General features: G+C 41.2%; 1 protein-coding gene across 1 annotated transcript in view; it reads left to right on the plus strand.

The window, feature by feature from the left end:
• Positions 1-26,388, plus strand: part of syne1b (spectrin repeat containing, nuclear envelope 1b) — a 70,793-nt gene that overhangs the window by 18,377 nt on the left and 26,028 nt on the right. Inside the window, exons 34-95 of the mRNA XM_072457329.1 lie at positions 239-466; positions 577-675; positions 1,091-1,278; positions 1,365-1,488; positions 1,766-1,932; positions 2,052-2,205; positions 2,794-3,419; positions 4,064-4,243; positions 4,370-4,520; positions 4,612-4,770; positions 4,846-5,028; positions 5,210-5,311; positions 5,380-5,583; positions 5,832-6,039; positions 6,131-6,243; positions 6,398-6,603; positions 6,675-6,824; positions 7,128-7,419; positions 7,553-7,725; positions 8,213-8,522; positions 8,708-8,872; positions 9,279-9,635; positions 9,737-9,873; positions 10,120-10,297; positions 10,482-10,664; positions 10,763-10,906; positions 11,266-11,421; positions 11,716-11,880; positions 12,318-12,490; positions 12,591-12,744; positions 12,840-12,983; positions 13,055-13,219; positions 13,592-13,909; positions 14,212-14,367; positions 14,451-14,621; positions 14,705-15,031; positions 15,173-15,325; positions 15,397-15,564; positions 15,715-15,891; positions 15,968-16,114; positions 16,319-16,444; positions 16,574-16,750; positions 17,018-17,283; positions 17,529-19,689; positions 19,907-20,244; positions 20,998-21,142; positions 21,233-21,451; positions 21,664-21,932; positions 22,078-22,243; positions 22,312-22,467; positions 22,555-22,707; positions 22,880-23,062; positions 23,140-23,277; positions 23,430-23,615; positions 23,856-23,978; positions 24,060-24,242; positions 24,391-24,534; positions 24,624-24,800; positions 25,035-25,175; positions 25,309-25,422; positions 25,640-25,801; positions 26,054-26,248. Coding sequence (XP_072313430.1) covers positions 239-466; positions 577-675; positions 1,091-1,278; positions 1,365-1,488; positions 1,766-1,932; positions 2,052-2,205; positions 2,794-3,419; positions 4,064-4,243; positions 4,370-4,520; positions 4,612-4,770; positions 4,846-5,028; positions 5,210-5,311; positions 5,380-5,583; positions 5,832-6,039; positions 6,131-6,243; positions 6,398-6,603; positions 6,675-6,824; positions 7,128-7,419; positions 7,553-7,725; positions 8,213-8,522; positions 8,708-8,872; positions 9,279-9,635; positions 9,737-9,873; positions 10,120-10,297; positions 10,482-10,664; positions 10,763-10,906; positions 11,266-11,421; positions 11,716-11,880; positions 12,318-12,490; positions 12,591-12,744; positions 12,840-12,983; positions 13,055-13,219; positions 13,592-13,909; positions 14,212-14,367; positions 14,451-14,621; positions 14,705-15,031; positions 15,173-15,325; positions 15,397-15,564; positions 15,715-15,891; positions 15,968-16,114; positions 16,319-16,444; positions 16,574-16,750; positions 17,018-17,283; positions 17,529-19,689; positions 19,907-20,244; positions 20,998-21,142; positions 21,233-21,451; positions 21,664-21,932; positions 22,078-22,243; positions 22,312-22,467; positions 22,555-22,707; positions 22,880-23,062; positions 23,140-23,277; positions 23,430-23,615; positions 23,856-23,978; positions 24,060-24,242; positions 24,391-24,534; positions 24,624-24,800; positions 25,035-25,175; positions 25,309-25,422; positions 25,640-25,801; positions 26,054-26,248 — 13,677 coding nt within the window. The remainder of the gene's footprint in view (positions 1-238; positions 467-576; positions 676-1,090; positions 1,279-1,364; positions 1,489-1,765; positions 1,933-2,051; positions 2,206-2,793; positions 3,420-4,063; positions 4,244-4,369; positions 4,521-4,611; positions 4,771-4,845; positions 5,029-5,209; positions 5,312-5,379; positions 5,584-5,831; positions 6,040-6,130; positions 6,244-6,397; positions 6,604-6,674; positions 6,825-7,127; positions 7,420-7,552; positions 7,726-8,212; positions 8,523-8,707; positions 8,873-9,278; positions 9,636-9,736; positions 9,874-10,119; positions 10,298-10,481; positions 10,665-10,762; positions 10,907-11,265; positions 11,422-11,715; positions 11,881-12,317; positions 12,491-12,590; positions 12,745-12,839; positions 12,984-13,054; positions 13,220-13,591; positions 13,910-14,211; positions 14,368-14,450; positions 14,622-14,704; positions 15,032-15,172; positions 15,326-15,396; positions 15,565-15,714; positions 15,892-15,967; positions 16,115-16,318; positions 16,445-16,573; positions 16,751-17,017; positions 17,284-17,528; positions 19,690-19,906; positions 20,245-20,997; positions 21,143-21,232; positions 21,452-21,663; positions 21,933-22,077; positions 22,244-22,311; positions 22,468-22,554; positions 22,708-22,879; positions 23,063-23,139; positions 23,278-23,429; positions 23,616-23,855; positions 23,979-24,059; positions 24,243-24,390; positions 24,535-24,623; positions 24,801-25,034; positions 25,176-25,308; positions 25,423-25,639; positions 25,802-26,053; positions 26,249-26,388) is intronic.

Here is a 26,388-nt window from a genome sequence, read left to right on the forward strand (position 1 = left end):
AAGAACAACACACACAAATTGCTATACACAAAATATCTTCTGTTTAATATTTGTACAAAAAAGCAATTACGGAATTAAGGAAATCATTATTCTCTGCTGTATGCTGAAAGTGCTTTAGTAATATTTGATCATCAAAATGTATTTTTGTGACTGATCCAAATCCGAAATATTTTAGTATTTATGTTACATTTATTATATTGCATGTTTTTAGCTGTAATATTTAGTTGTCTTTCTACAGACGGTGAGTGCAGAGGTGCAGGAGCGGGCAGAAGTCCTCTCTCAGCTGGAGACAGAGTCCCAGGCCCTGGCCCACTTTGTCTCTTCAGGAGAGACTGCTCGGGTCAAGACTCGGCTCACACAGACCAGACGCTACTGGGAAGAGCTGAAGGAGAGTGTGCAGCAGTTAGACACACAGCTGGAGGCGAGCTCTTCCAATACACAGAAATTCAAGGCTGGACTGGACGGAGTAAGCATTGAAATTTCAGAACTTTCTAGAATTACGTTGTTGCAATAATATAAGATAATTTATTGTAAATGTTTTGGCAAATAGTAATATAAACTGTTGTCATGTCCTAGGTCCAAGCATCTCTTGGTGAACTTCATGCAAAACTAGAGGACCCCATTAAATCCTGCACTTCTTCATCAGACACGTATCAAACGCTTCAAAATCACATGGTAGGTTTGTATTTGAGAGAAATCTAAATATATAGGATTTTGTTTTTGGACAATGCTGGAATTTATTTAGACTGTCCATTGTATTTGTTTTTTGAACAATATAACAATATATTTTTTTGTAAGTCATGAATTATTGTACAAATACTTGAATGTACATATACTAATACAGTATAATTTGCTATGCACAAATACCTCATATGTTGTTTTTGTATTAGTGTTTACATTCCACACTTTTAAGTGTCGTGAGTTTGATTCCCGACTTTGCCAATTTATTGCATGTCCTCCCAATTTCACGCCCTCTATCCTGTCTAATAAAGCTTACGGGAAAAAAAAAAAGAAAGAAAGAAAACATTTACATTTGAAGTGGAGCAAACCGATCCAAGTTGATGATTTGCGTGTTCATGTTGTCCTTCAGGATGTGTGTCAGAACTTGGAGAGAATGAAGAGCTCTTTGCTGGCGCTAACGGCTGGAGCTCGAAGGCTCAGCGACAGAGAGGAAGCAGAGAAGACTGTGGCAGATCTGAACAGCCAATACGACCGACAGTTACAAGAGGCAAAGGACAAGCAGGGCACACTCGAGAGTCTGCTTTCTCACTGGCAGAAGTGAATATCCAATTCCAATTATTCTAAAAAGATATATATTAACAAACTTAAACAAAAAAAAAAATGTCTCTGTTGCTTTCTCTCAGGTACGAGAAACTGCGGTCAAGTATTACTTCATTCTTGGAAAGGTGTGAAGCAGTTTCTAAACCAGAAAGTCAATATCTTTCTGCTGATAAAGCAAAGCTACGCAGTGAGCTACAAGACTTGCAGGTGCAGTACCGACAAAGCTATCCTTTATTCCTAATACATAATATCTTTAACACTTTGTTCTGATGCAGTTGTGAGCTCAAAATAAGTATATAAAAGGATTTATGTAGAATCAAAACAAAAACTTTTCTCACTAAGACTTTACTTTACTCTTGCTTAAGAGTACCTTACCTTAACTACCTGACAAACTATTCACTTTATACTACTAGCTGTCTTTCATTGTTGCTCTGCTCTCTCACAATACAAATACCATACTAAAGAATATCCTTGTTCTTTTCAGTCATTGCAGTGTGAATTCCACACCATTGAGCCTTCGTATCTGGAGCTCATGTCTTTGGGAACATTAGTGTATCCCTCTGCGCCAGAGGAGAGAGTGGCCCAGCTAAAAGAAGACCTTGAGACGCTACAAAAACGATTAAACATTCAAAATGCAGTCGTCCCTCAGAGGTAAAGTGGTCTAATTATGCTCTATAGGCTAATGTTAAAAATACAACATAGTCTAATTTCTCCATAAAAGCAGGTTAGAGTTGCTCCTGCTTATGCAATATTGTGTTTATGTCCTCCAGAATACAAGACCTCCAAAACCACTTATCTCTGATGGAGCAATTCGATCAGGCTTTGCTGAAATTCTCACAGTGGAGCGACTCCATGCTTTCAACTCTACACTCGTCACCTCAAATTAACATCAACAACCTGCAAGCTGCTGCCTCACTTATAAAGGTAAAAAGACAGTAAGAATGTCATACAAGCTTTAGACCAAGTGACTTATTTTAATCAAACTAAACAGACATGTAAAAAAGTCCCTCCTCCAACAAGTCCCCACATGTACGTTAAGTCAAACTATTTTGTATGCATCTGTTTTATGTGCTTTGCATTAGAAACCATCTCACGACCCTCTAAAATGTTAAATACTTTTAATTATAGTAAACAACTTCATTTTCTGATAACACATACCTTGACTTAAATGCACAGAAATTGTCACTTTCAACACAATTTTGCTAGAAGTGTAGTCCTGGGGTCCCCCTTGCAGTACCTCTGAGGCCCCCAGGTGGAAAACAACCGCAATTTGGGAACCACTGGGTTTGACTCTGCAAATAGCACCAGCCTCACACAATGTTAAACAGCAACCAATAGGCAGTCGTTGCCTGGTAACTGTACACAGAGCATCTGAGGCCATTGTTCGCTGCTTACAACAAAGAAGTGAACACAATAGAGAACAAATGGTTGCGGTGTTAAAATGCCATTAAATTTACATGAAAACTGACTCCAAACGCAGCTGTTTTTGACATTCTCCCACTGCTTTTACAGGAGACACAAGCTGCCTTAGAGAAGCAGTCGGGGGTAAGACAGAGCTTGGACCAACAGGTTGGCAAACTCTGTCAATTCTGCGAACTCGGTGACTCAGAAGTCCTCCGAAGCCGAGCTGAAAGTTGTCTCCAGCCTTACATGGAGGCAACACAACTCGCCGACCTGCAACTGGAATGCATCGAGAGGCTGGAAGCTTTCCTTCAAACCCACGGTGTCGCCGCGGGAGTCTTGCACGGGCTCAGACAGACCGTGGAAAGCGCTGGCAGCTGGGACAGAGGAAGAGTGGAAGAGCTGCAACAAGAACTGGCTACTATAGTCCCGGATATAAGCCAACTTGAAACTTTAGCTGTCAATTTGGATAGCAGTCTATGCAAAACTAATTTACATATCGGTGCGGAAAAGGGGACTCGTAAGTCGTGCAGGATGTTGGCAGATGCGCTCAGTGGGGAATTGGACACCGTGAGGAATTTGCTCGGGTCGAAACAAAACGAAGCAGAGGCACTCGGGGCGTTATGGACATCATTTAGACAAAGAAAGGAACAGCTACTCAAAACGGTGGAAGATATTGAAGAGAAAGCAGACCACCAGAGTTTCAAGGAGCCAACGTTACACGCGGTACAGCAGAGGTAATGTAGACAAGATCCAAACAAATGAGTTCATAGAAATCAAAAGTTTACCAAGTCATTAGGCATACTGTTATATACTGCATCTACTATAAAACTTACGGAATATTAACTCATTCATAGTGGCACCTGTTGAGTATGTACAGTTTTACACATGAATCAAATAGTATATTGTTGTGAAAAGCATGAAAAATAAGCATAATTCTGATAGAGGTTGATTGTGATCGTATTGATGGGGTCTGTATATCTCTATTATGAACTGTAATTCGTGAACAAATAACAATATTAAGGCATTAGTCTTTTATAGACGCTCAAAGTGGATTTACAATTTTGTACGTTATTCATTCAGTTCATACTCAGTGGAGGTAAGCTACTATTCTAGCCACATCTACAGACAGAAGCCCCTTAAACCACCACAAATTCACACCTGCTATAACCCTGCTTAGCTTCAGCGATCAGACTAGATTGTGCATTCTCAAGATAGTATGTCCATGGCTCAAAATGCTGAAATAATGAATGTTTAAATTGACAGAAAGATATCAGAGAAGCTAATCGGACTGTTGCATGTGTTGCAGTGTTCTGTATTAAAGAATTTGTCCTACTTTCATGCATGACGGGTGTTGTATTTGCTGTTTTCTAATCTTAAGGTTGCGATTCTTTAATCAACTTGAGGATGAGCTACAGTCGCACCAGCACGAGGAGCAGTGGTTAAGGGACAAGGGAAACCAGCTAGCCAAGAGAGATGCAGAGCTTGGTGGAGAAGTGCTCCGTGAAATCAGCCTCCTGGAAACCACCTGGGAGGACACCAAGAGACTCATTACAGATAGGTAATACATTAAAATAATGATAGTCAATTTAAGACCTCCGAACTCCCACAATTAAAACTGAATGTTGGAATCCAGAGATATTTGTTTACATTGTGATTAAATCTTATTTGTCACTTTATTTTTCAGACAAGAACAATGCAATGTTCTTGTTGAGCTCATGAGAGAATATCAAACTTTGAAGACATCTATATGTGCCATTACTGAAGGAGCAGAGTCTATTATAGACATAAGCTCTGTTTTAAAAGACTATGAAGAAAGCAAAAAGTTGCTTTCAAAGGTATGAAGACCCTTTTATTACCATTGATTTAATGTAAATTTATGTTGTATATTAGACTATTTTCATTTTTTATTTTTTATTTTTTTTTTAGCACGAGACCGTCAAGATTGATATGGCAAGCAAACAATACGAACTAGATCAGTTTTCAAACAAAGGGAAGCAACTTGTTGTGGAGCTAAAGAAAATCCCAGACTGTGAATCTCAAATAATGAAGAAAGATGCTGAGACAATAGTTGATCACTGGCTGGATGTAAGTGCTGTAAATAATGTAAACCGGGGAACTAAACAATCTGAACATTCAAAAATGCTTCTGTGAATTGATCAGGTCTCTGAGAAGATCGATGAGAACATTGAGCATCTGAACCAGAGTTTGACGGTGTGGGAGGATGTACGCAAAATCAGTGAAGACATCGAGAGCTGGACCAACCACTGTGGGATTGAACTGAATGAAAGCCTCAGCAACCTCAATGACAGTCAAAAGCTGTCCTCTAGACTCTCCACACTTCAGGTATGATTAAACTGTAAACTGAGCTTTAATTCATGTTTATCTTGATAAATTCAGTCAGTTATTCTGTTTAAATCCACCTTACAAATTCATGATGACTCCTACTTATTTTTCTGTGATCTTTTGGTCAATTTATAACTGTCTTAAAGATCAACTTATGTACAATACAATTATTTTTTGTTAGACTGAAATGGCCGAAAAGGAAGAGAATCTTTCAACTTTTCAAAGCAAGATCTTAGAGTTACAGAAATGCATCCAAAGTCAGGAAACACCTGCAAGGATACAGGTAATACAACTGTGAATTAACTAAAAGTAAGATTATTTATGAGCGACAAAAAATATATATTTCTGCAGGTTTTGGAGAATGACCTACGCAAGAAGATCAATACAGTTCAGAAGTTGCATGAGCAAGCCAAAGGAAATCTAATAGACTTCAGTTCACAAAGAAAACAGCTGGAGGACTATATCTCGCAAATGTCGGCGTGGCTCAAAAGTATGGAGGACACTTTGGTTTCTTCACCAATCGGATCTGACCCGGAGGGAATCTGCCGTGTCAAGGTATTTAAAAAACATATGCACAAATCAGGCAGAAGATAATGGTCACTGAAAAGGGACAACGTGTGACCTTCCATGATTCGATGTCAGTGTGGTTCTCTGGTCAGTGGTAGTCAATATTTATCAGAAGTTGCCAAAGTTGAATTGGTCTCGCTGTAGATCCCAGTGATAAGCAGGTGCCTCTCTACCTATGTATTTTGCTACTCTCACATGTGTAAGAACTAGCTGAAAAAGTATTGTTTGTTGTACAGGAAATTCAAAAGGAGCTCCAAAATCAACAAGGAAGTATTGATGCCACCAGAGAAAGCCTGAACACGCTGTGTAGAAAATACCCCTCTGAGGAGCTGACCAGTCTGGGTTCAGCGCTCACTGACCTCATTAAAACGTATGAGTCCGTGAACCAGGTTTCAGCCCGCACCCTGGTGTCACTGCAGAACCGTCTCCAGCAGCAGTTTAATGGTAACATATATATTTAGTACCGTATCCCTTTTCTTTAAAAAAAAACATATAAATGATGAGACATTGCTAAAATGTTTTGTTTTTAACTTAGATCTGGCTCAAGAGTTTCATCGCTGGCTTTCAGAGCAGAGGGAGATAGTTAAAGAGTGCTCTGACAGATCTGGAGACACTTACATTGTGGACCGAAAACTACAGAAGATAAAGGTAAAAATATGATCTACACTATTTACTACAATAAGTATCAAGTCAAGTTATATCTGATAGAATACCCCATAATATAGTGTAGTGGTGCAGAATTGAATGGTAATAAAGCTCTTCAAAGCTCTTTTTAATTACTAATCCTTACCTTCTTGTTCAGGGTGCCATGGAGCGTGTGGAGGAGGGGGAGGTGCGACTGACCCAGGTTTGTGAAGAGGGAGAGAAGCTGCTCCTCCATCTGCCCAAAGCCAGTGCGGGACAGGTCCAGCAGCACCTGTCCTCTATACAACAGGACTGGGATGGCTTTGTGGAGCAGTGCAGACAGAACCAGCACATCCTGGAGGACAGTGCATCTCTTATGAAGGGGTAAGGCAAGCACAATATCTAGCTAGTACATTATGTTTGGATGAATAATAATTGAATATGTTTTCTTTAAGGTTTGAGGGTCGTCTGAAGAAGCTGAATTTGTGGCTGGAGCACATGGAAAAGAGGATGACTACAGATTTTTTAGAGACCAAGCAGCGAAGTCCTGAAAAGGTGGTGCTTGAGCAAGTGGAGGAGTATCAGCAAGAAGTGCTAAAAGAAAGGTATTGTTGAATTCTGGAAGTCATTTTTGCATTGTTAAGTTGGCCTGCAGTCTCATATCTAGCTGTTTTAAAACTCTGTCAAACAATTATAACTATCTGTACATGCTTATTGGCTAATAATTAATCCATCAAATTTTCCTCCACATACATGAGATGTAGAAGCGTGAAAATAATGCAAACCTGGACCAAAACGAGGCTATAAATAGGACTATTTTCTCACTTTGTAAATCTGTACAAATGACAAATTCCTACCGGTTATTTAAATGTTTAATTTACATTAGTTCAAAATATCTATCTATATAGGGACTCTTTTGAGCGACTGTGTCAGGAGGCCCAGGTGTTGAACGAAAGTGGCAGAGGAGACAGCAGTGAGACCCGAGTGTCCGCCCAGCTCCAGTCCCAGCACCAGGCTCTGCTGCGGAGAGTGAGGGATATGCTCCGCTCCTGTCAGCTCACTCTACAGGAGCAGCAGGCCTTTGAAGACACTCTGCAGGCCACATGGACCTGGCTCAGTACGGCCCAGGAGAGGCTGGCTTCACTCAACAGCACCGTGGGCAACAAGGAGACGCTGGAGAAGAGATTAGGACTTGTACAGGTCTGTTATAAACAAATAAAGAATAAAAAAACAACAACATTAATAATTGCTTTATTTGGAAAAAAGCTCAATTACCGGTACACAGAAACATCTAAAATAAATATATTGTATAATCATTAATTATGTCCTGTAGGATATTTTGCTGATGAAGGGTGAAGGTGAGGTCAAACTCAACATGACAGTGGGTAAAGGGGAACAGGTCCTGAAGCACAACCGAGTGGAAGGACAGGAGGCCATCTGCTCCCAGCTGCAAAGTCTGAAGGATGCATGGGCCAATATGCTCATGACATCCATGAGCTGTCACAGGTATGTACATATATGTAGTGTGTACTAATGTAATAGGGCAGTGATCATTAAAAGAACTCTCATCTGCTACTCAGAACTTTACTGCAAATAAAACATTGCATCAGGGAATTATACAGTGTATCCTTCAGAAGCAGATTCTCCACTTTTCTAGTTTGTTCCTTTGACCATGAATAATGATCAACCTTCTCCAGTTTATATCCAAACTGAGTAAATACAAACATAATTGACCTAGGTTATATTTATTATAACGAAGATTACTGCATGCTCATTTATGGACATGGGGTCTTATGTTCATTCAAATTTGGTTTGGACTGAAAGTGTACGAAAATATTCATTATTGATTATTTGATTTATGTTTTTTTAATTGTTTTTTATCGAGAACTACTTTTTTGTTTAACATACTAGAAATTACCGTTGTATCTTCCTCTGTTTTATCACTGTCTGAAAGCAAAGTGACCAAAATCTGCAACTTTTTCTTTCACTTCAGTCGTCTGGAGTGGACAGTGACGCAATGGGGCAGTTTCCAGGACAACCGTTGTCAGCTGCAGCAGTGGATGGAGAGTGTGGAGCAGGAGCTGGGTATGACCCTACCCCAGCAGTCTGGTCTGAAAGAGAAATGTGCCCTCCTGGAACGACTCAGAGCCATCCAGGCCGATGTAGACGCCCATGCTGCGGTCCTGTCCCGTCTGACAGAGAAGGCAGTGGAGATGCACGAGAAAACGGCTGACCCCACCTTTGGACCAGAGTCAAGGACGGAGCTCAGTGCACACTTTGCAGATATTTCAGCAGTGGTTAAGGTAAGATTGATGGAACAGTAAAAAAAAAAGTTCCAGGTCAGGGATTGGAAATGTTTTTCTCAGCAAAGATTGTAGATCTGAAGTCAAAACACAATCCAATACAACACAGATTCTTTAAAAAAATCATTCCTGTATTTGTATTCTAGCTTGCCATTACGTTGTGTTGTTGTTTTGTCTCTTCAAAGGGGAAAGTGCAGTCTATGCAGAACATCGTGTCAGAACATGAACAGTACCTGGATGCTGTGAGGGATTTTAACGATTGGTTGATCTCAGCCAAAGAGGAGCTTCAGCGCTGGTCCGACCTGTCTGGAGACTCTCTATCCATAAAGAGGAAACTATCTAAAGTCCAGGTTAGTAGTTAATAGTTGCATTTAGTAAATTCAAAGCCTGTAATTGTTTAAGACATTTGCAAACAACACGATATCCTGCCTTATTAAACATTTTCTGTAATGCATGTTATTCTTGCATTAGTTCACCAGTTCATATTTCAGTCTTTTCTCAAATGCTGATGCCCCTGGATATGTTTAAAATGTGCACTTTGAACGGCGTCCAATATCTACAACAGAAAGAGCGAAATCTAATCATGGGTTTCATTACCGGCTAGTTTGCTAAAGTCTCTACCGGCTAGTTTGCTAAAGTCTCTCACACTTGAATCTGTCCTGTCAAAAAAAAAACTGAACAAGAAGGAGGACAATAGGTGCCTTCACACCACTTTGGGAGAGACAAATTCCCCTGTCTTCATCTGTTTAACTTTAGGAGCTGCTCGACTCTAAGCAGCGAGGAAGAGAGAGGCTAAACCGTGTCCAGAGATGTGGCGCTGTTGCGAGGGATCACACCGGCTCTGGAGGATATGAAGCCTTGGAGCGAGAGGAAGCCGCCCTGCTGTCTTCATGGGAGCAGTGGGAACGGGGGGCGCTACAGACCAGGGCCAGTCTGGAAACAATGCTATCCCAGATCACCAGCTCGGAGCAGGAGTTCACCAGTCTCTCTGCACAACTAGAGCACGACCTACACGATTTCAGCCGACTACTATATCAATGGCGTCTTCAGCTCTCTCAGGCTGAGGCCAAAATTGAAGGAGAGGAGGCTGTCAAAGGGTGGGAAATGGCAAAAGTAAGTACAACCGGCTATCAACAGACCCCATTGAGTGGAATACATGGTCAAGAATAATTTTGACCAACCCAAAATTTGATTTGATTGTCATTTTTCCTCAGGACATATTGGAGGGACTGGTTAAAGCTGAGCCCTTGTCTGAAAGTTTGAAAACTCAACTGAATGATTTGTGTCGATTCTCCAAAGACATGGCAACACAGTCTGAGAGAGTGTCTGCACTAATAAAGGAATATAACAGGTAAGAAAAAAATGTTTTACATTATTTCTCTCTGCAGTTATAACTATACATGTTTTTTGGAATGAATTAAGTTACGATTCAATGTTACACAAAAGGTGAGTGGACTATAAAACACTTTTTTAGGAAGAATTGTGAGCACATTTCTATTCCTTTTGATGTGTCTTTGAATTTGTTAATCTATGTTTCCCGTATGTTTCAATTGGGAAAGCTCACTAAACTAAACTCCTTCATTTTGCCCCTCTCTAGCCTGAGCCTGAAGGCCTCCAGAGAGTGTCAGAGCAAAGAGAAGCTGCTGGATCAAGGTTTCCGTTCGTCCTTCAGAGAGTTTCAGCAGTGGCTCGTCAACACTAAGATCAACACAGCCAAGTGCTTTGACGCTCCTCAGAATCTCAGCGAGGCCTCCTCAAGCCTGCAGAAAATACAGGTACAATAATCAGTCCTTTGTTATATACAATGATACTTAATAAGCAGCAATGTGATTTCAATTTTTTTGGTCCTAAAATGACAAACTGTTATACACAGTTACTAAAGTGTTCATTTACCAGTACTATAAACAGCTATAGACTCTCTGCTGCCCTGAATGGATTGTATGTTTTTTATGTCCCCAGGAGTTTTTAAATGATAGAGAACAGGGTCAGTCCAAGTTGAATGCTGTGGCCGTGAATGGGGAGCTTGTCTGCAGTGTGGCACCCAAAGACAAAGTGGATGCGGTTCGGGTTAAAATGAACACGGCCCGAGAAGACTGGAAGAGTATAATGTCCAACCTTCATAACAGAGAGACCAGTTTACAAGTAAGGCTTAGCCCTCCAACTCAATCCAACCAAAGTTTGTACAGTATTAGTAGAGGATTTAGGTCTATTTTATACACTCTACCAAACTCCTTTTCCAGAACCTGGTGTCTCAAATGAAGGATTTTGAGGCCAGTGCGGAGCCTCTTCAGGACTGTCTCAATGCCACAGAGCTGGCTGTCCAGGAGAGCAGCACCCGACTCCATGACCTTACAGCCAAGAAACTGGAGCTACACAAACTTCAGGTGCTAGATGTGATGGTACTTGTAGTTAGAAACCATTTCATTTTCTGCCACAACAACTACAACGTGTTAAGGAAAAGGCATGATGGCTTTCATTCTACCACACGAGGGCCATCCATTCTGGCTTTGTTCAGAACAAACTGCCAAAAGCTAACTGCATCTAATATTATGTTTTTCCTTTCACATGTCTATTACTAAATAACACCTTCAGCTATTATGACTTGCCTCTTTAAATGTTTTTCACCCTCCTCTGCCTTGTAATAAGTGTATAACTTGAGCGATGCATTGTCTGACCTTCGCACTGTTTGTCTTTGTCCGTGTCTGCTTGCATGCATCTGTGCTAACCTGCCTGTCCCTTCCAGTCTGTGCTTGAGGAGTTGGCTTCTCAGGAGGTGCAGCTCAGCAGGCTCAGGGAAAAGGCCCAGGTGCTGTGGGACGAGCACGCGGCCGGAAAGGGCTTTGCGCACCGCGTCTCTCAGCTCTCTGCTCAGTACCTCGCTCTAACCAACCTTACTAAGGTACAGTTACAGCTGTCTGTCTGCATGCCAGTATTTACGGACAAGTATCAGCGGTAGTAGATTACTTGTGCGACACTCACTCACTTTCTTAAAGTATGCTCTTTACTAGATCTGTCATGTTTTCAGACTATTTCTAAATAGAGATTACTTCATTGTCTTTGCAGGTAATATAAGGTCAATGTACATTTCTGTAAAAACACAGTTGAAAAATACACACAGAGATGTTGGGCTTTACCTTGATGATAATATTATCAATGCGATTTAGTAACATTGTATTCTCTTGATATTTTGCAGGAAAAGACTTCTAGAATTGAGCGCATTGTGAATGAGCACCAGCTGTTCTTCCAGGGGCTGAAAGAGCTCCAAAACTGGGTTGCAGACACCAGCCACATGCTGCAGACCTACTGCACTCCCACAGTGGATAAAAATGTTCTGGACAGCAGAATGATCAAACTAGAGGTAATCAGGGTGTTTAACTGGCAGCTGTAGCTATTTCATTGAAGTAAGAGTAAATGACTAATGACTCCAGTATAGAAATGTGAGAGACTTTTCAATCATGTGAAGTGTAATTTCAGCGTATGGTATAATTATTATAATGCAAATAATGTATATACAGCTTTTGATAAAGCTCTCTGTAAATGTTGACTTTATGTCAATCTTTTGTTTCTTTTGTGCCAATTTATAAAATACAGTTTTGGTCCAGATCTTGATGACAATTTCAAGATGTAGTCAATCAGCAAAAAATATATATAATTTAGATACTTAATTTAACCCGTATGCAAAGGTTACAAGGGAAGAAATTCATTCTTGATTCATAATACGTGTGTGTACATTTATTGCTGTCACTAATAATTATGCTGGTGGACTGTTTATTGATATTTAAATGCATTTGTCAGGCTTTGCTAACGGCTCGTCAGGAGAAAGAGATCCAGTTAAAGATGCTGATCACAAGAGGAGAGTCAGTCCAGAGGAACACATCCTCGGATGGGGTACCCGCTGTGCAGAAACAAATACAGGAGCTGAAAGACTCCTGGGACGCCCTACTGTCAGCCTCCATCCAGTGTAAAAGGTAAGTTTGATCCAAGCATGATTTTGTAAGTTGTTTTACATTGTCCGTTGTCTAGTGTCTCAGCGTTGGTTACATCTCTATCTTGCTTACAATTGTACAGTCAGCTGGAGGGCTCTCTGTCCCAGTGGACCAGTTACCAGGAGGACGTCCGACAGTTTGTGACATGGATGGAGCGAGTGGAGGAGAGCCTAGACCCTGCTGATAAGCACTGTCCTGAGATGAGAGACAAAACCGCAAATTTGAGCAAAACAAAGGTACAGGAATCAGTATTTTTATTTTGTTTTAATTTGCCTTACCTTTTTATATTGTGTTTTTTTTTCTTCCTTTTATTTAATATCTGCTCTTCCAGTTGTTGTATGAAGAAGTCTTGAGTCACAATGCACTTCTTGAAACTATCACGGCAAAGAGTCTCAGTATTTCTGAGAATTACGTGACCCAACTTGAGCTGCAAGATCTACAAGAGCGCTACAACACAATCAAGGACAATGCCATGGTATGTAGCCAGCCCAGCAACATAATTCGTTAGTAATAACTAATGAATAAGTTGTTGTTTTCTTCATCTAGAAAGCAGTGGGTAAAGCAGAGGAGTTGGTTAAGGCTCATCAGGAGTACCAGCGTGGTCTTCAAGCCTTTGAGGAATGGCTGGAGCAGGAGCAGGAGAAGCTCGGGTGCTACATGCAGCTGGAGGGAGACGTGGACATGTTGGAGGACACTCTGCAAAAGTTACAGGTCTGAAAAACAATTACAGCATATTATTGTTCCAAGTAATAACTCTTAAACTTGCATTGCAGAGGTATGAATTAACCACTTACTTTACATATCTAACTAATGTGGTGAAAGCATTTTTTAAATGCAGATCAAATCACACATTTTTTAAATCTATTTTAAAGATGCAACAAGCACATTTTAAGGGAAACAAGATTAAAGAACATTAAAACATTGGTTTCTTATAATGCTCTTTATAACAGTGAACTATTATAATTAAAGTATATACTATGCACTTCTAAATGCAAAGAGTATAAGTTGCATTATATGAATTTATGAAATGATAATGATTGACAATAAATTAACTGTTACTTACAAACCTCGCTATCACTACAGGAACTGCAGCTCCACTGTACTGAAGGCCAAGCGTTGCTGAACACTTTGTTGGTCAGTCGGGAGCTGGTTCTCCCCTGGGGCCATCCCCAAATTGAGGACCGAGCCCTGGAGAGTCTGCAGCAAGAGTGGCGGCTGTACCAGGCCCGACTGGCCGAAACCCGCTCTCAACTTAACAGTGCTCTGGCCAAACTCAGACAGATGGAGCAGAAGTTCCAGTGTCTGGACAGCTGGCTCAAAGGCATGGAAACCAAAGCACAGCTGCGGACACATAGACGATCTGACCGCACCACCAAAGTCGCACAACTTCAGCTCATAAAGGTAGAAAACTGTTGTTATTGTTTCTTTCATCCCATTAACCCATTAACATCGGCTGTGTACTGCATCAGCAAATCTTCCTGGGGTAATTTTAAATTTCAAATATAACAATTCATACTTGCAAGCAAATGTTCCTTACAGTCCTTTAAACTATCATTGGTTTAACACTATTATTGTTATAAAAATGTTTTGGGGGCGCAGTCCAAAAGTATGCTCTTGAACTATATGGATAAATGGATATATATGAGAATCAATGTTTATTATTGTAGTTTTTTTAAATAACATCTGTATATTACTTTATGCAGAGTTGGCAGGAGGAAGTCCTTGTTTACCAGGAGGAGATGGAGGGCCTCAGTGTTTTGGCCCAGCAAGTCCTGGATGAGACACACATCAGCTCCAGGATTTCCTCCAGAGCCACTCAGATCACAGCGCGCTACCATGCGCTCCTGCTACATTTACTGGTAATGCGAGTTCTTCATCGACACTTTCAATTGTTATAGCATTATGTAATTAATTTATGTTTGTTTTTTTTCTTTGTTGATAGGAAACAATCAAGCAGCTACAAGAAGAAGTGTCTTGCATTGAAGAAGCACAAAACATTGTCACAACATTTGCAGACTGGCTCAGTACAGCTCAGGATAACTTCAATACTGTGGCTAAAAGTGTTGATGTAGTCGACCGCTTTCCCATGGAGAGAAAGATGAAGAAACTTGAGGTATACACACGCAAGTTCTGCAATCTTGAATTAAATTACATACAAGAAAGATGGCAAAGTGTAATGATTGTTGTTTTTTCCAGTCTTTTCAGGGCGACATGGAGCAGGGCCACACTTACCTGAAGACGATGAGAGAGAAAACTGAGCGTGCCAGGGCTTTCCTGGAGGAGCCTGAAGCTGAGCAGCTGAAAGAGGAAGTGGACGCTCATCTTTCCCAGCTCGAGAACTTAATATCAGCTTTACGCACTGAACACAGCTCCTTAGAGAAATGCATATCACTGTCAAAAGACTTCATGGATAAATATAAAACACAGGCGCAATGGGTGCTGGAGACCAAGAACTTATTAGCAGCAACTGTGGAACCTAAAGCAGAACTTTATCAGAAAAAGGCTCAGCTGGCAAAATACAAAGTAAGTCCTCAAATTAAGTTATTTATTAATACTAGTATTAGATATAAAGGGAAATATACACAACACAAATGTATTTACTACATTTTTTACCTTCGCTTTTGTGACTTTCATGTATTTATATTTGATTTTTAATACTTGTAGACAGTCCAGCAAACAGTGCAGTCCCATGAACCAGCTGTGAAATCTGTGATCGAGAAAGGAGAGGCCCTGCTCGAGTTAGTTCATGACCTGACAATCCGAGACAACATGAACAAATTGCAAACTGACCACCAGGATCTCTGTCTGGCTGTCAAAGTTTGTACTCTTTTTAAAGTAATTTATGAACATGTACTTTTTCATCATTTATATTTTCTCTCAATGTTCAGACACATGTTCAAAACCTTGTGGATTGGGTGAAAGAGCATGAGGACTACAACAGCGAGCTGCAGGAAGTGGAGAAAGGGCTCCTTCAAATGTCCAGTCGTTTGGTCACCTCTGATTCTATGCAAACCAGCAGTATGGAGATGGCGACGCAACAACTGGCCCGACACAAGGTAACTGCGGATTGGAGAGAGTTTGGAGTCCAATCTATGCATACTACTGTAGATAAAATTACTGAAGAAGTTAATGCCTGTTGAAATTGAAAACTGTTGTTATGGCTGTTTACTTTACTGCAAACATTAACTAGTTTTCTTATTTTTCAGGCAATAATGGAGGAGATCTCGAGTTTTGAGAATCGTCTCAGCAGCTTGAAGCAGAAAGGGGAAGATCTTGTGGCGAGCTGTACTGGTCAAGTTCAAGCTAAAGTTAGTCAACAAATCCAAGCTCACCAACAGGGGACGGGCGACAGCTACTCTGCCATTTGCAGCACCGCGCAGCGGGTAAGTACTTTTATAGTTTTAATAAGAATGGAGGAATAGTTCATATTGTAAGAATGGATTGCATGTTGTCCTACAGGTTTACCAAAGTCTGGACCGTGAGCTGCAGAAACACGTGAGCCACCAGGACACTCTGGAGCAGTGTCAAACCTGGCTCTCCACTGTCCAAAAAGAGCTTGAGGTCAATGATCAGGGCCCAACTGGTCTACAGGAGGCACTCAAGCAGGTAAATCTGAATCAGTTTTCCCTCTTGCAATAAAAGGTGTGCTATACACATACATATATAAATAAATACAATTAAATAGATGTTATGTTTGATACGACTTTTAAAACTTGATATGCTCTTTATATTCTCCTCTGAATTTGTGTAATGCAGTTTTATGTGGCCTTACGTGTGTTTCATGTTCCATGACTCTCTGTTTTGTGGCAGGTGAAACATTACAGGGCGCTTCAGGAGCAGGCCAGCACATATTTGGAGCTTGTCTGTTCTGTCTGTGATCTTTCTGATGATGCTGTGAGAGTGACGGCTGCAGAGGTCCAGCAAGTCAAGCTAACAGTAAGCGATCAAGCATTATATAACAAAAAAGCTAAAAAATAACTAACTAACATTTACAAATGATTTTTCAGTTATAATGAAATAGTTGTGTTTGTGAGGTTTACATGGACTTGTATGGTGTTGTTATAGATTGAAGAGCGTATGTCCAGTGCACAGGAGCTGTCTGAAGGGTGGCGGCAGATCAGAGACCAGAAGCAGGACCTAAACGCTCTGTTCCAGGACCTGGAGCAGCAGCTGCTCAGCTTTTCAAGACGACCTGCCGAACTGGAGATCAAAATCGCACAAAACATGCTCTCACAAGCCAAGGTAGTACGCTCATGCTGTCTTCATTTGTTTGTTGTTACACCATCTGTGTTATTTTAACCTTTGTATATATGACGTTATATTCATTTTAGTTTACCAGTTTTCTTTTGAAAATGACAGATCAAACACATTGTACAAACAATAGCTCCTCTATGTTTCGATTAGAATAGGTAGTCGTGGCATTCATAATTTTGCATTTCTCACATCTCGGCACTTACAAAAAACGCACTGTATGAAAATCCAACTCACTGCTGTTATTATTTTTTACAGGATTGCAGCCTGCTCCTTCAGTCCAAGCAGAGCACGCTGACTGGGATGTCTGAGACTGTGAGCCGACTGACTGGAGGCCAGGGCTCACAGGAGCACGCGAATCAAGACCGCCTGAGTGATACGTGGCTGGAGTTATGTCATCAGGCCAACAAACTGCAGATCCAGCGGGAGGCGGACCTGCAGAGGGCGCAAGAGTACCACGAGTGTATCGGTGCAGTGGAGTCGCTCTTCGAACAGGTGTCCAGAGAGTGGGACAATCTGGCCAGGTAATGCCTGTACTTAAGAGTCACCTCATACCTCATACCAATGTAACTTTCTAGAAAAGGGTCCTCCTCCTGCTGGTGTTATTAATTTGCCTGGAAGATTTAACAGTATCGCTTGGAACTAGCTATCTTGCGTTTATTCAATTCAAGAAGTTGGTGGCCCCTCTACCAGAAAATGTGCACATTTAACCTTTATGCAGTTGTATTGTTTGTAGAAAATCATGATTAATTTTATCTGTTTGGTACAGAACTGACGCTGAAAGTTCATCTCAACATCTAGAGGTTCTACGTCAACTTGCAATAACTCTCGGAGACCAGAAAGGGACTCTTGATGACTTGAAGGAGCAGAAACAAAAAGTCATTCAAAATCTCAATTTAGATGACAAGGAACTGGTAAAAGAACAAATCAGCCATTTTGAGCAGCGATGGATGCAAATGCACAACTTAATTGAGAAGAAAGTACAGGATTCAATGGTGACACTGGAGGACATGAGCCAAGTGGAGGCGCGTCTGAGAGAGGCTCGGGATTGGGCGGAGGAGCAGCGGCCCGCCCTATCAGAGGCCATGAAAATGAGTCCACCCCCAGAACTGGCGCAAAGCTTTCTATTTGACCATTTAAGTATATGCAGCGAACTGGAGGCCAAGCAGCTTTTATTGGACCAAGCTATGACTGATGCTGATCGGGTGATGGCTAGATTAGGTCTAAGTGAACGGCAAAATCTGCAACAGCTTATTTCCGACACCCAAAATGTGGTGGAGTCTTTGAGCGTCAAGGTAGTGCAAAGGCGGAAACATCTTAGCAAAGCGTTCACAGAGAGGACACAATTTTTGTTAGCAGTCAACCAGTCGATTTCTTGGGTCCAGCAGAATGAAAAGAAAGCCCAAGCAGAGGAATACATCGCTCTGCTACCCGAAGATTTGGCCAAGCAAATTCGAACATGTAGGAATATTCAAAGCAGCCTCAAAGCTTATCAAAGTGAGCTTACTTCGTTATGGTCTCAGGGAAGAGACTTGATGAGGGATGCCAGTGAGGAGGAGAAAAATGAAATTCTAACGAAGCTACAAGAGCTGCAGAATATTTTCGATCGGACGCTGCATAGGTGTGGGCAAAAACTACAAGAGCTGGAGAAAGTTTTAGTATCTCGCAAATATTTCAAGACAGATTTGGAGAAGATTTGCCAATGGTTAAAACAAGCAGATATTGTCACTTTTCCAGAAATCAATCTAATGGTGGGCGACGCTGAGTTGGAAACACAATTATTTAAATATGAACAAGTTATTGAACAGGCAATTGAATTTGAAAATCTTTTGCTAATTGTGCAAAGGGCCGGGCAGGAGATTTTGCCCACTTTGAACGAGGTGGACCATTGTTTCCTGGATGAAAAACTGAATACTTTACCTCAGCAGTATAACAGTATTTTAACATTAGCCAAAGAGAAGCATGAGAAAATCCAACAAGCTATTTTTACTAGGAATGAATATGCCTCCTTCATCGATGTCACGCACAAGGCCCTTAAAGAACTGGAAGAGCAGTACAATCACCTTGGCACTCAGCCTGTTGGTTTACAAACTGAAGAAGTAGTCAACTTGCAGAGTGATTACAAAGCGATTCAGGCTGATCTTAGCAGCTTGAGTCTAGCTGTGAGCGAATTGAACCAGAAAAAGGAGGGCTTTCGAAGCACTGGACAACCATGGCGCACAGAGGAGATGACTCTACTTGTCGGTCTGTATAATAGTTTAAAACGACTAGTTGAACAGAAAGTGGAGCATTTAGATGAGACTTTGGAGTCGTTTGAGGATCACAAAGCGATGGCAATGCAAGTCGATTCTGAATTGAGGGCGACCAAAGAGCAGCTAGTCAGGGTAAACTCTGAAACGCAATCGGCAGAGGAAAGACTGAAGAATTACCACGCGCTGGCGGGCAGTTTGCACAACGCAGATTCCCATTTATCAAGGCTTATGGAACAGATGGACACTCTTGCGCCTCGTGTGGACCAAGCCGCTCAAGACGCATCCAAAGAGCAAATTGTCTCATGGCAGGAAGAGCTGAGATCCCTACAGTCCGCCGTGGGTGAGCTGATAGAGGAGTGTGAGAACAGGTTTGTCCAGAGTAAAGATTTTGAGACTGAGATGAAGAAGACACTCGATTGGTTGCAGCAGGTGAGGGATGAGTTGAGCACGGCGGTGATCGTGGATGTGCGAGTGGAGAAGGTGCAGGAGGAGATCAGGAAGCAGCAGATCATGCAGGAGGAAGTGCAGTCCCGCCTCAGGATTGTGGCAGCTCTGAGCTCAAGGGAGAAACAGAAATACATCAGCGCCAATGAGCTGGTCCCGTACCACCTCGATACAAGCCTGGAGGAGATGGCCAAGCTGCAGGCGGATGTGCAAAAGGCACTCAGCTCCAAATTGGTAAGATATAGCCTACCAATTGTGTTCTTGTGTGTCATACAGTGTCTCCTTTTGAGTTTTAAAACACGTTATAATAATTTAATTTACTCAAAAACATACCCAGGGACATATTTTGATTATTTCTCTGTTCATTCATTATCAAACTAGCTTTCAACAGATTTCAACATAAATATAGACAGAAACCTTTTACATTTGTACGTTGAATGTATTTTTACAGATTACACTGGAAGAAGCCCTGGTGCTGTGTCAGAAATACCACTTCCGGATGCAGTCGGCCTGTGAGTGGCTGGAGGATGCCGTGTCTTTCCTCCAACAAGCCAGCCTCGGCGTGGACGTGGAGAACTACGAGGAGTGTCTGAGGCAGCAGGAAGACATCATGGCCACAGAACAGGAGTTTCTGATACATTTAGATGAGCTGCAAGCACTTTTCCCTCAGCTTCAGACACTGGTGAACCCCACAGCCAAGGAGCAGCTCAGGGTCAGTGTCGAGTCAGCCAAACAGAGAGGAGCGGAGGTCCGGGATCAGCTGCAGTGTCACCAGGACGTCCTGCATAGGTATGATTCAAATGCTCCCAAGATTAATTCACATTGGAGTCACATTATGTCCTTTGCAAATAACAAACAAATGTATGTTCTGCAGGTATAGTTGTCTTGAATAAGTTATTTTGGTGTGCTTTCTTATGCTACATATGGAGGTGTTTAAAAATGTATTTGTGAACTGAATCTTGATTTTAGCACATAAATTACAAATGTCATTGAAATTCTTGCTTAAAACATTGCAACTCAATGTTTTTGATTCTCACAAAGTTTCTTGTGAGAATCATATATGTAACATGTCAGATTTCGTTTTGTAAATACTTAATAGTTTAACTTAATTGCTCCCAAGATTCATTCATATTGGAGTCACATAATGTCCTTTGCAAATAACAAAAAAATGTATCTTCTGCATGTATATTCTGCACGTACAGTTGTCTTGAATAAGTTGTTTTGGTGTGCTTTCTAATGCTACATATGGAGGTGTTTAAAATGTATTTGTGAACTGAATCTTGATTTTAAAACATAAATTACAAATGTAATTGAAATTCTCGCTTAAACCTTTGCAACTCAATGTTTTTTCTAATATTTTTCAGCCATTTTGACTATAAATTGACTTGTAGACAGTAATAATCTGTTAAATTATCTTTCGCAGTCAAAATCTTTAAACAAATGACATTTTCCGTGATTAAATTATTTTACCTGTTAGAGCAGCACAAATGCATAACAAATAGTAACCTTGGCTTTAACCCTCCTATTCCTATTTATCTGCAGCTGTGTTGTCCAGTGGAATTCCTATCAGGAGTCCAGACAGACCGTCATTGAGCTCATGAATGAAGCTGAGAAGAAGCTCACTGAGTTTTCTACAGCAAAAGCAGCAACAAGCCAAGAGGCGGACGAAAAACTCTGTAGCCACCGGGTAAGAGACGCCAAATGCAGTCATTTATTGCTGGAAAAATGCTTACTTTGAGTTTTATGTCGTAATTATTGTTCTTACTATTTCCTCCAGTCCCTTGTGTCACTAGTGAATGGTTTCCAAGAGAAGCTGAGTGAGTTGGAGGAGCAGGCCTCTCAGTTGGAGTTAGTGGGGAGCGATGCAAGTAAAGCCACCATCAGCCGCTCCATGACCACCGTTTGGCAGAGATGGACTCGGTTACGCAGCGTGGCCCGGGGACAGGAGAGAGTACTGGAGGACACTGCACATGAGTGGTGGACATTTAGAGAGAAGGTAGGCGTGGACAAAGACATTTTGAGAGTAATTGATCATACGTGATAGACAGGCTAGTACAAACAGGTATAGATGACAAACAACAACTAAATAGTCTATTCATGAGCATCTTATGTAGCATTTTAACACTTGAACGGAACTTTAATTGCTCTCCAACTTGCCTTTCTGTCTCTTCTGGAATGTGCTTCATTAATAAACATGTTCATTTACAGATGGTGAAAGTAAAAGCAGTGGCTGATGAGCTGGAGAGCCGGGTCCCTGACAATGCAGTGGAAAAAGCCTCTAAAGCGACGCTGCTGTCGCTGCTGGACCAACACGAGCTGTTGAGCCAGGACTTGGAGAGAGAGCTGTCCTCACTGATGCTTCTGAGGCAATATGCTCTGAGTCTTTTACACGACATGGAAGTGCCCTCTCCGACAAGTGAACAGGATGAACTGCCCAGTCTGCGAGAGATCAGGGCGGTGCAAGAACAAATGGAGAGGTACTTCATATTATTTTGGTGCACAATGTATTTATCTTGCAATTATTCAATTTCAAGCGTTTCTATTGCTAAAAAAAAACACATAGTGAACCTTTTCTTGTTCCATGCAACGACGAGCGCTTTAATAATCTTTTGTCTTCAACAGCCTCCTCACACTGTCCCGCACCAAGCGAGCTCAGGCCGCACAGGAGCTCAGAGACAGAGAGGAGGTGGAGAAGGAGCTGAGTGTCGTAAAGATGTGGATTCAAGAAACTAGAGAGCTACTGCTAAATCCAACACCAGATCTTGATGCCTTACTGCAGGAACTTGAGGTACACTGCCCCAAAATACAACAAAGTATTATGTAACCGTAAATACCAAGTGGGGCTTTTTGTTTTAGATTGTGCATGGGGATGTAATCAATTATTGCCAGAATGTGGATAAGCTAGCGGAACAGCAACAGAGCAAGTACCTGGATCTCTACACCATACTCCCCTCTGAGATCTCTATGCAGCTAGCTGAAGTTTCCTTGGCCTTAGGAGCTATTGAAGACCAGGTACAGTGTCACATGCTTAATTTTATATATGTGCAGATGATGGATTTATTTTGTAACCCGAAACTTTTGTACATTTTCCATTTTTAGGTCCTTTCCAAAGAGCGAGAGATACAGAAAACCAGAGAAGTCAAAGAAAACTTCAGTTCCAGGATCCACGACATCTCTGAGAAACTTAAAGCAGTTTCAACAAAATTTAAAGAAAAGTCTCCAGATGTGGATCATGCCAAAGAGGAAGTAAAGGTTTGTGTTCATAAATAATATGTAGCGGTAGAAAATGGATGGATGGATGGATGGATTATATGTAATTTTATTTATTTTCTATTATTTGGCTCATATTTGCTTAATTTAACCTAACTCTGAAGACAAAATCTACTTGTTGCTTATTGCCTGAATTGCTCTTATTGCGTTGTAGTGCCTGGTAGAGGACCTGGACTCATGTGGTCGGACTCTGGCTGAACTGGATGCTGCAGTTCAGGATTTCAGTCGCAGAAACCCATTTTTAGCCAAACAACTCAGTGACGCCATCAGTAAACTCTCAGAGATGCACCACCACACGTCCAGACTGGCCGACTGTAGAAACAACTGGCTCAAAAAGGTTTATATTTCCACTTCTGCTTCCTATTCAAACCATTTTTTTTAATACTTGTGTGTAACTATTTTTTCTTCCCTTAGGCTGTGTGCTACTTAGATGAATACAATGAGATGCTGGACTTCATTGTGAGGTGGTCTGAGAGAGCCAGGAGCCTAGTGAGAGCCAACATCATCTGGAACTCATCTGTGCATCTTCAAGAGCAAATACGCATGTACCAGGTAATGCCATAATTTTACAAGTCAAAGAATAGTGTTGTGAACTCAAATTATGTCTGTATTAATATTGTTACAGTGTCCAGATCATAGAGGGAAAAGAAATGCAGCCTCAAAATAGCTAATAATGTTTACATTTCAACCTTGCGTTTTGTCAGTCTGTCCTTCGCGAGTCCCGAGAGCTTCATGGAGACCTTGAGTCGATGGCGGAGAAAGTGGATCTTCTGTCTGAGGTGCTGCAGGTGGAGTCCATGAGCCAGCAGGTGTGTGAGCTCAGCCGACACTCTGAAGAGCTGCAGCAGAGCATCAAGATACGCCTGCAAAGCCTGGAGGACGCACAGAAGGTAATCATGTACAACCCATTCACATCTGAACTCACTTTCTAAACTAGACATTATCTTTTTTCAACTCATATACAATGTGCAATCTGTTATTATACAATTCTTCATCATAAACCATATCAGATCAGATGGGAAGTGTATGTGTGGATCACTAGTGTAGTCTTCTGGTAAAGTTATTTTGTTGTATGTTGCAATGTAGCTCATGAGAATTCTGATTTATGTATTTAATATTTGATTTTTCAGAGTATGGAAGCCTTAGAATATGAAGTTAAAGCTCTACATGTTGCTTTGGAGCAAGTTCAGGCCACATTGACTTCACCAGATCTGGCCCGCCAGAGCCTCAAAGAACAACTTGCTCAGAGACAAGTGAGTGCCCAAACAAAGACATTTTAAGATTTTTTACATATATATAATTTGCATACTACTTAACTTATCTAACTTGTGCAGCGTCTTTTGGCCGATATGGAGGGCTTTAAGCAGCAGGTGCAGGCCGTTCAGCTGTGTCAGAGCGCTCTTAGAGTCCCAGAGGAGGTGATGCCCAACCTGGCCATCTGCCGCACTGCTCTGAGGCTGCAGCAAGAGGCCAGCCAGCTGCAGCATGTGGCCATACAACAGTGCAATATACTCCAGGTACAGTAGAGGGCACTACAATTTCAACCTGATGTCACTGGAATGCAGTATATACTTCACCTATTTTCCAATATTCAATTCCAATCTTTAGGAAAATGCTTAATATCCCCTATATTTATGTTGTATTATTTGTTGTGTTCTTAAACAGGAGGCAGTGGTGCAATATGAACAGTATGAACAGGAGATGAGAGACCTACAGGGGCTCATAGAAGAAGCGCATCGCACCATTCAGGACAGACCCATTCCTTCAAGCAACATCCAGGAGCTGCAGGCTCAGATCCTACACCACGAGGTAGGTCATATTTAAGTGCAGTTGTTTGGTGTCTCTTGTTTTTATTTAAAAATGTGTGCGTATTTTTGCATTCAATTAAAACACGTTAGGAACTAGCGCAGCGGATTAAAGGTTACCAAGAGCAGATTGCATCGCTTAACTCCAAATGCAAGATGTTGGCGGTGAAGGCCAAGCATGCCACTATGTTACTGACCGTGACTGATGTGGAGGGGCTGCCGGAGGAGTTGGACGCTGACAAAAACAAACTGTCCGCACAAACGGTTACGGTAAGAACATTTATACATACCAACTTTTCTACACTGCTAATGTGATCACTACATTCAATAGTTGTAATGTATTACTATATTTTCCATACAAATTGTCTTTTTTTGGGTGATGTGAATAGGAGAAGTGATTGAATACTAAAACACCTTTGCACTAATCTGGTTAAAGGTCAAAGGTCTCTTTTTAATTGCATGTGTGTGCTGTGATTTGCATGCTCTCTGCTTGTGGTTTGCCAGATGACCGCTGGCCGGTGTCACACGCTCCTGTCTCCTGTCACTGAGGAGCCCGGAGAAGAGGGCACTAACAGCGAGATCTCTTCACCTCCTGTTTGTCGCTCCCCTTCTCCTGTCTCACACTCCGAGCCCACTGTCTCCCAGGTAAATCTGCCTTTTCTCTTTTTACTTTCAATCCTGTAGTGCAAGCAAACTCGTTTGCAGGCTCTCTTAATGGACTAAATGATGTGACTCAACATAAATTCATGATATTTTGCTGTATGTGTTTTAAAATTAGATGGGAAGAGGAACACTCATAAGAGTTCCTATTCAAGAGTTGTATGACCCGACATTTGACTCTGTGGCTCACCTGGACGACCTGCAGCGATCGTGGGAGAGTTTGAAGAATGTGGTAAGTCGATTATTAGATCAAATTGCATTAAATATCACATACAATTGTTGTAGAATATGAAATATTTCATAAATTGATTCAATAATATTGGATTTCATTTTTTCAATTGGCAAAATATAGTGCTTTTTAATTATTTTATTTAGATCACAGAAGTGTTATTCCTGTTAAATACTGTATGCTGTTGCAATCACGTTTTGTATTCACACCCATCTTTCAGATCAGTGAGAAGCAGAGGTCCCTGTATGAAGCCCTGGAGAAGCAGCAGCATTATCAGGGCTCGCTCCAGTCAATCTCCTCCAAAATGGAGACTCTGGAAAATAAACTGAGCGAACCACTAGAGACAGATATCAGCCCTGACAGCCACATAAGGGACCATCAGGTGGTTAATTAACACAATTAATTTATGTATTAGTTTATTATGGACAATAATGCTATTATAATTGAAGTTAAGATGTTTACAAGTCCTGAATAAATGATCTTTCTTTGAAGTGTTAGAGCGTGATATTTTAAATCAAGGAAGCTTTTAGACTTTTTTTATTTTTACATTTTTTAAATAGATTTGTGTGTTTTTAAATACATTTGCCACTGTACAAAAGAATATATATTAACTAATTTATTGTTTGGCTTGCAGGATGTCATTAGGGAAATCCAGACTGCTCAGGATGAAATCGACAGGCTGCAGCTGAACTTCACAGAGGATCTTGTGTCAGACACTGTGGACTCAGAAATGGCCGACCAACTAGCCATGCAGTCGTCTCTGTCTGTGTTAGCCGAGCGGATGGCCACGATCCACATGAAGGCGTCTGGGAAACAACAGCAGATGGAGGTACCATATAAACAGTAGAATTAAACTACTTTTAAAATATATGTTTTGCTATGTTTTTGTATTCTGACAAATAAAAAAGTTATTGTTATCATGATATCCCCACAAAATATCGTGATATCCATTTTTGTTAGGGACAACAC

This window comes from Eucyclogobius newberryi, unplaced genomic scaffold (assembly GCF_026437365.1).
Source record: "Eucyclogobius newberryi isolate DKJ021-1_F unplaced genomic scaffold, fEucNew1.0.hap1 SCAF_21, whole genome shotgun sequence".
Classification (NCBI taxonomy): domain Eukaryota; kingdom Metazoa; phylum Chordata; class Actinopteri; order Gobiiformes; family Gobiidae; genus Eucyclogobius; species Eucyclogobius newberryi.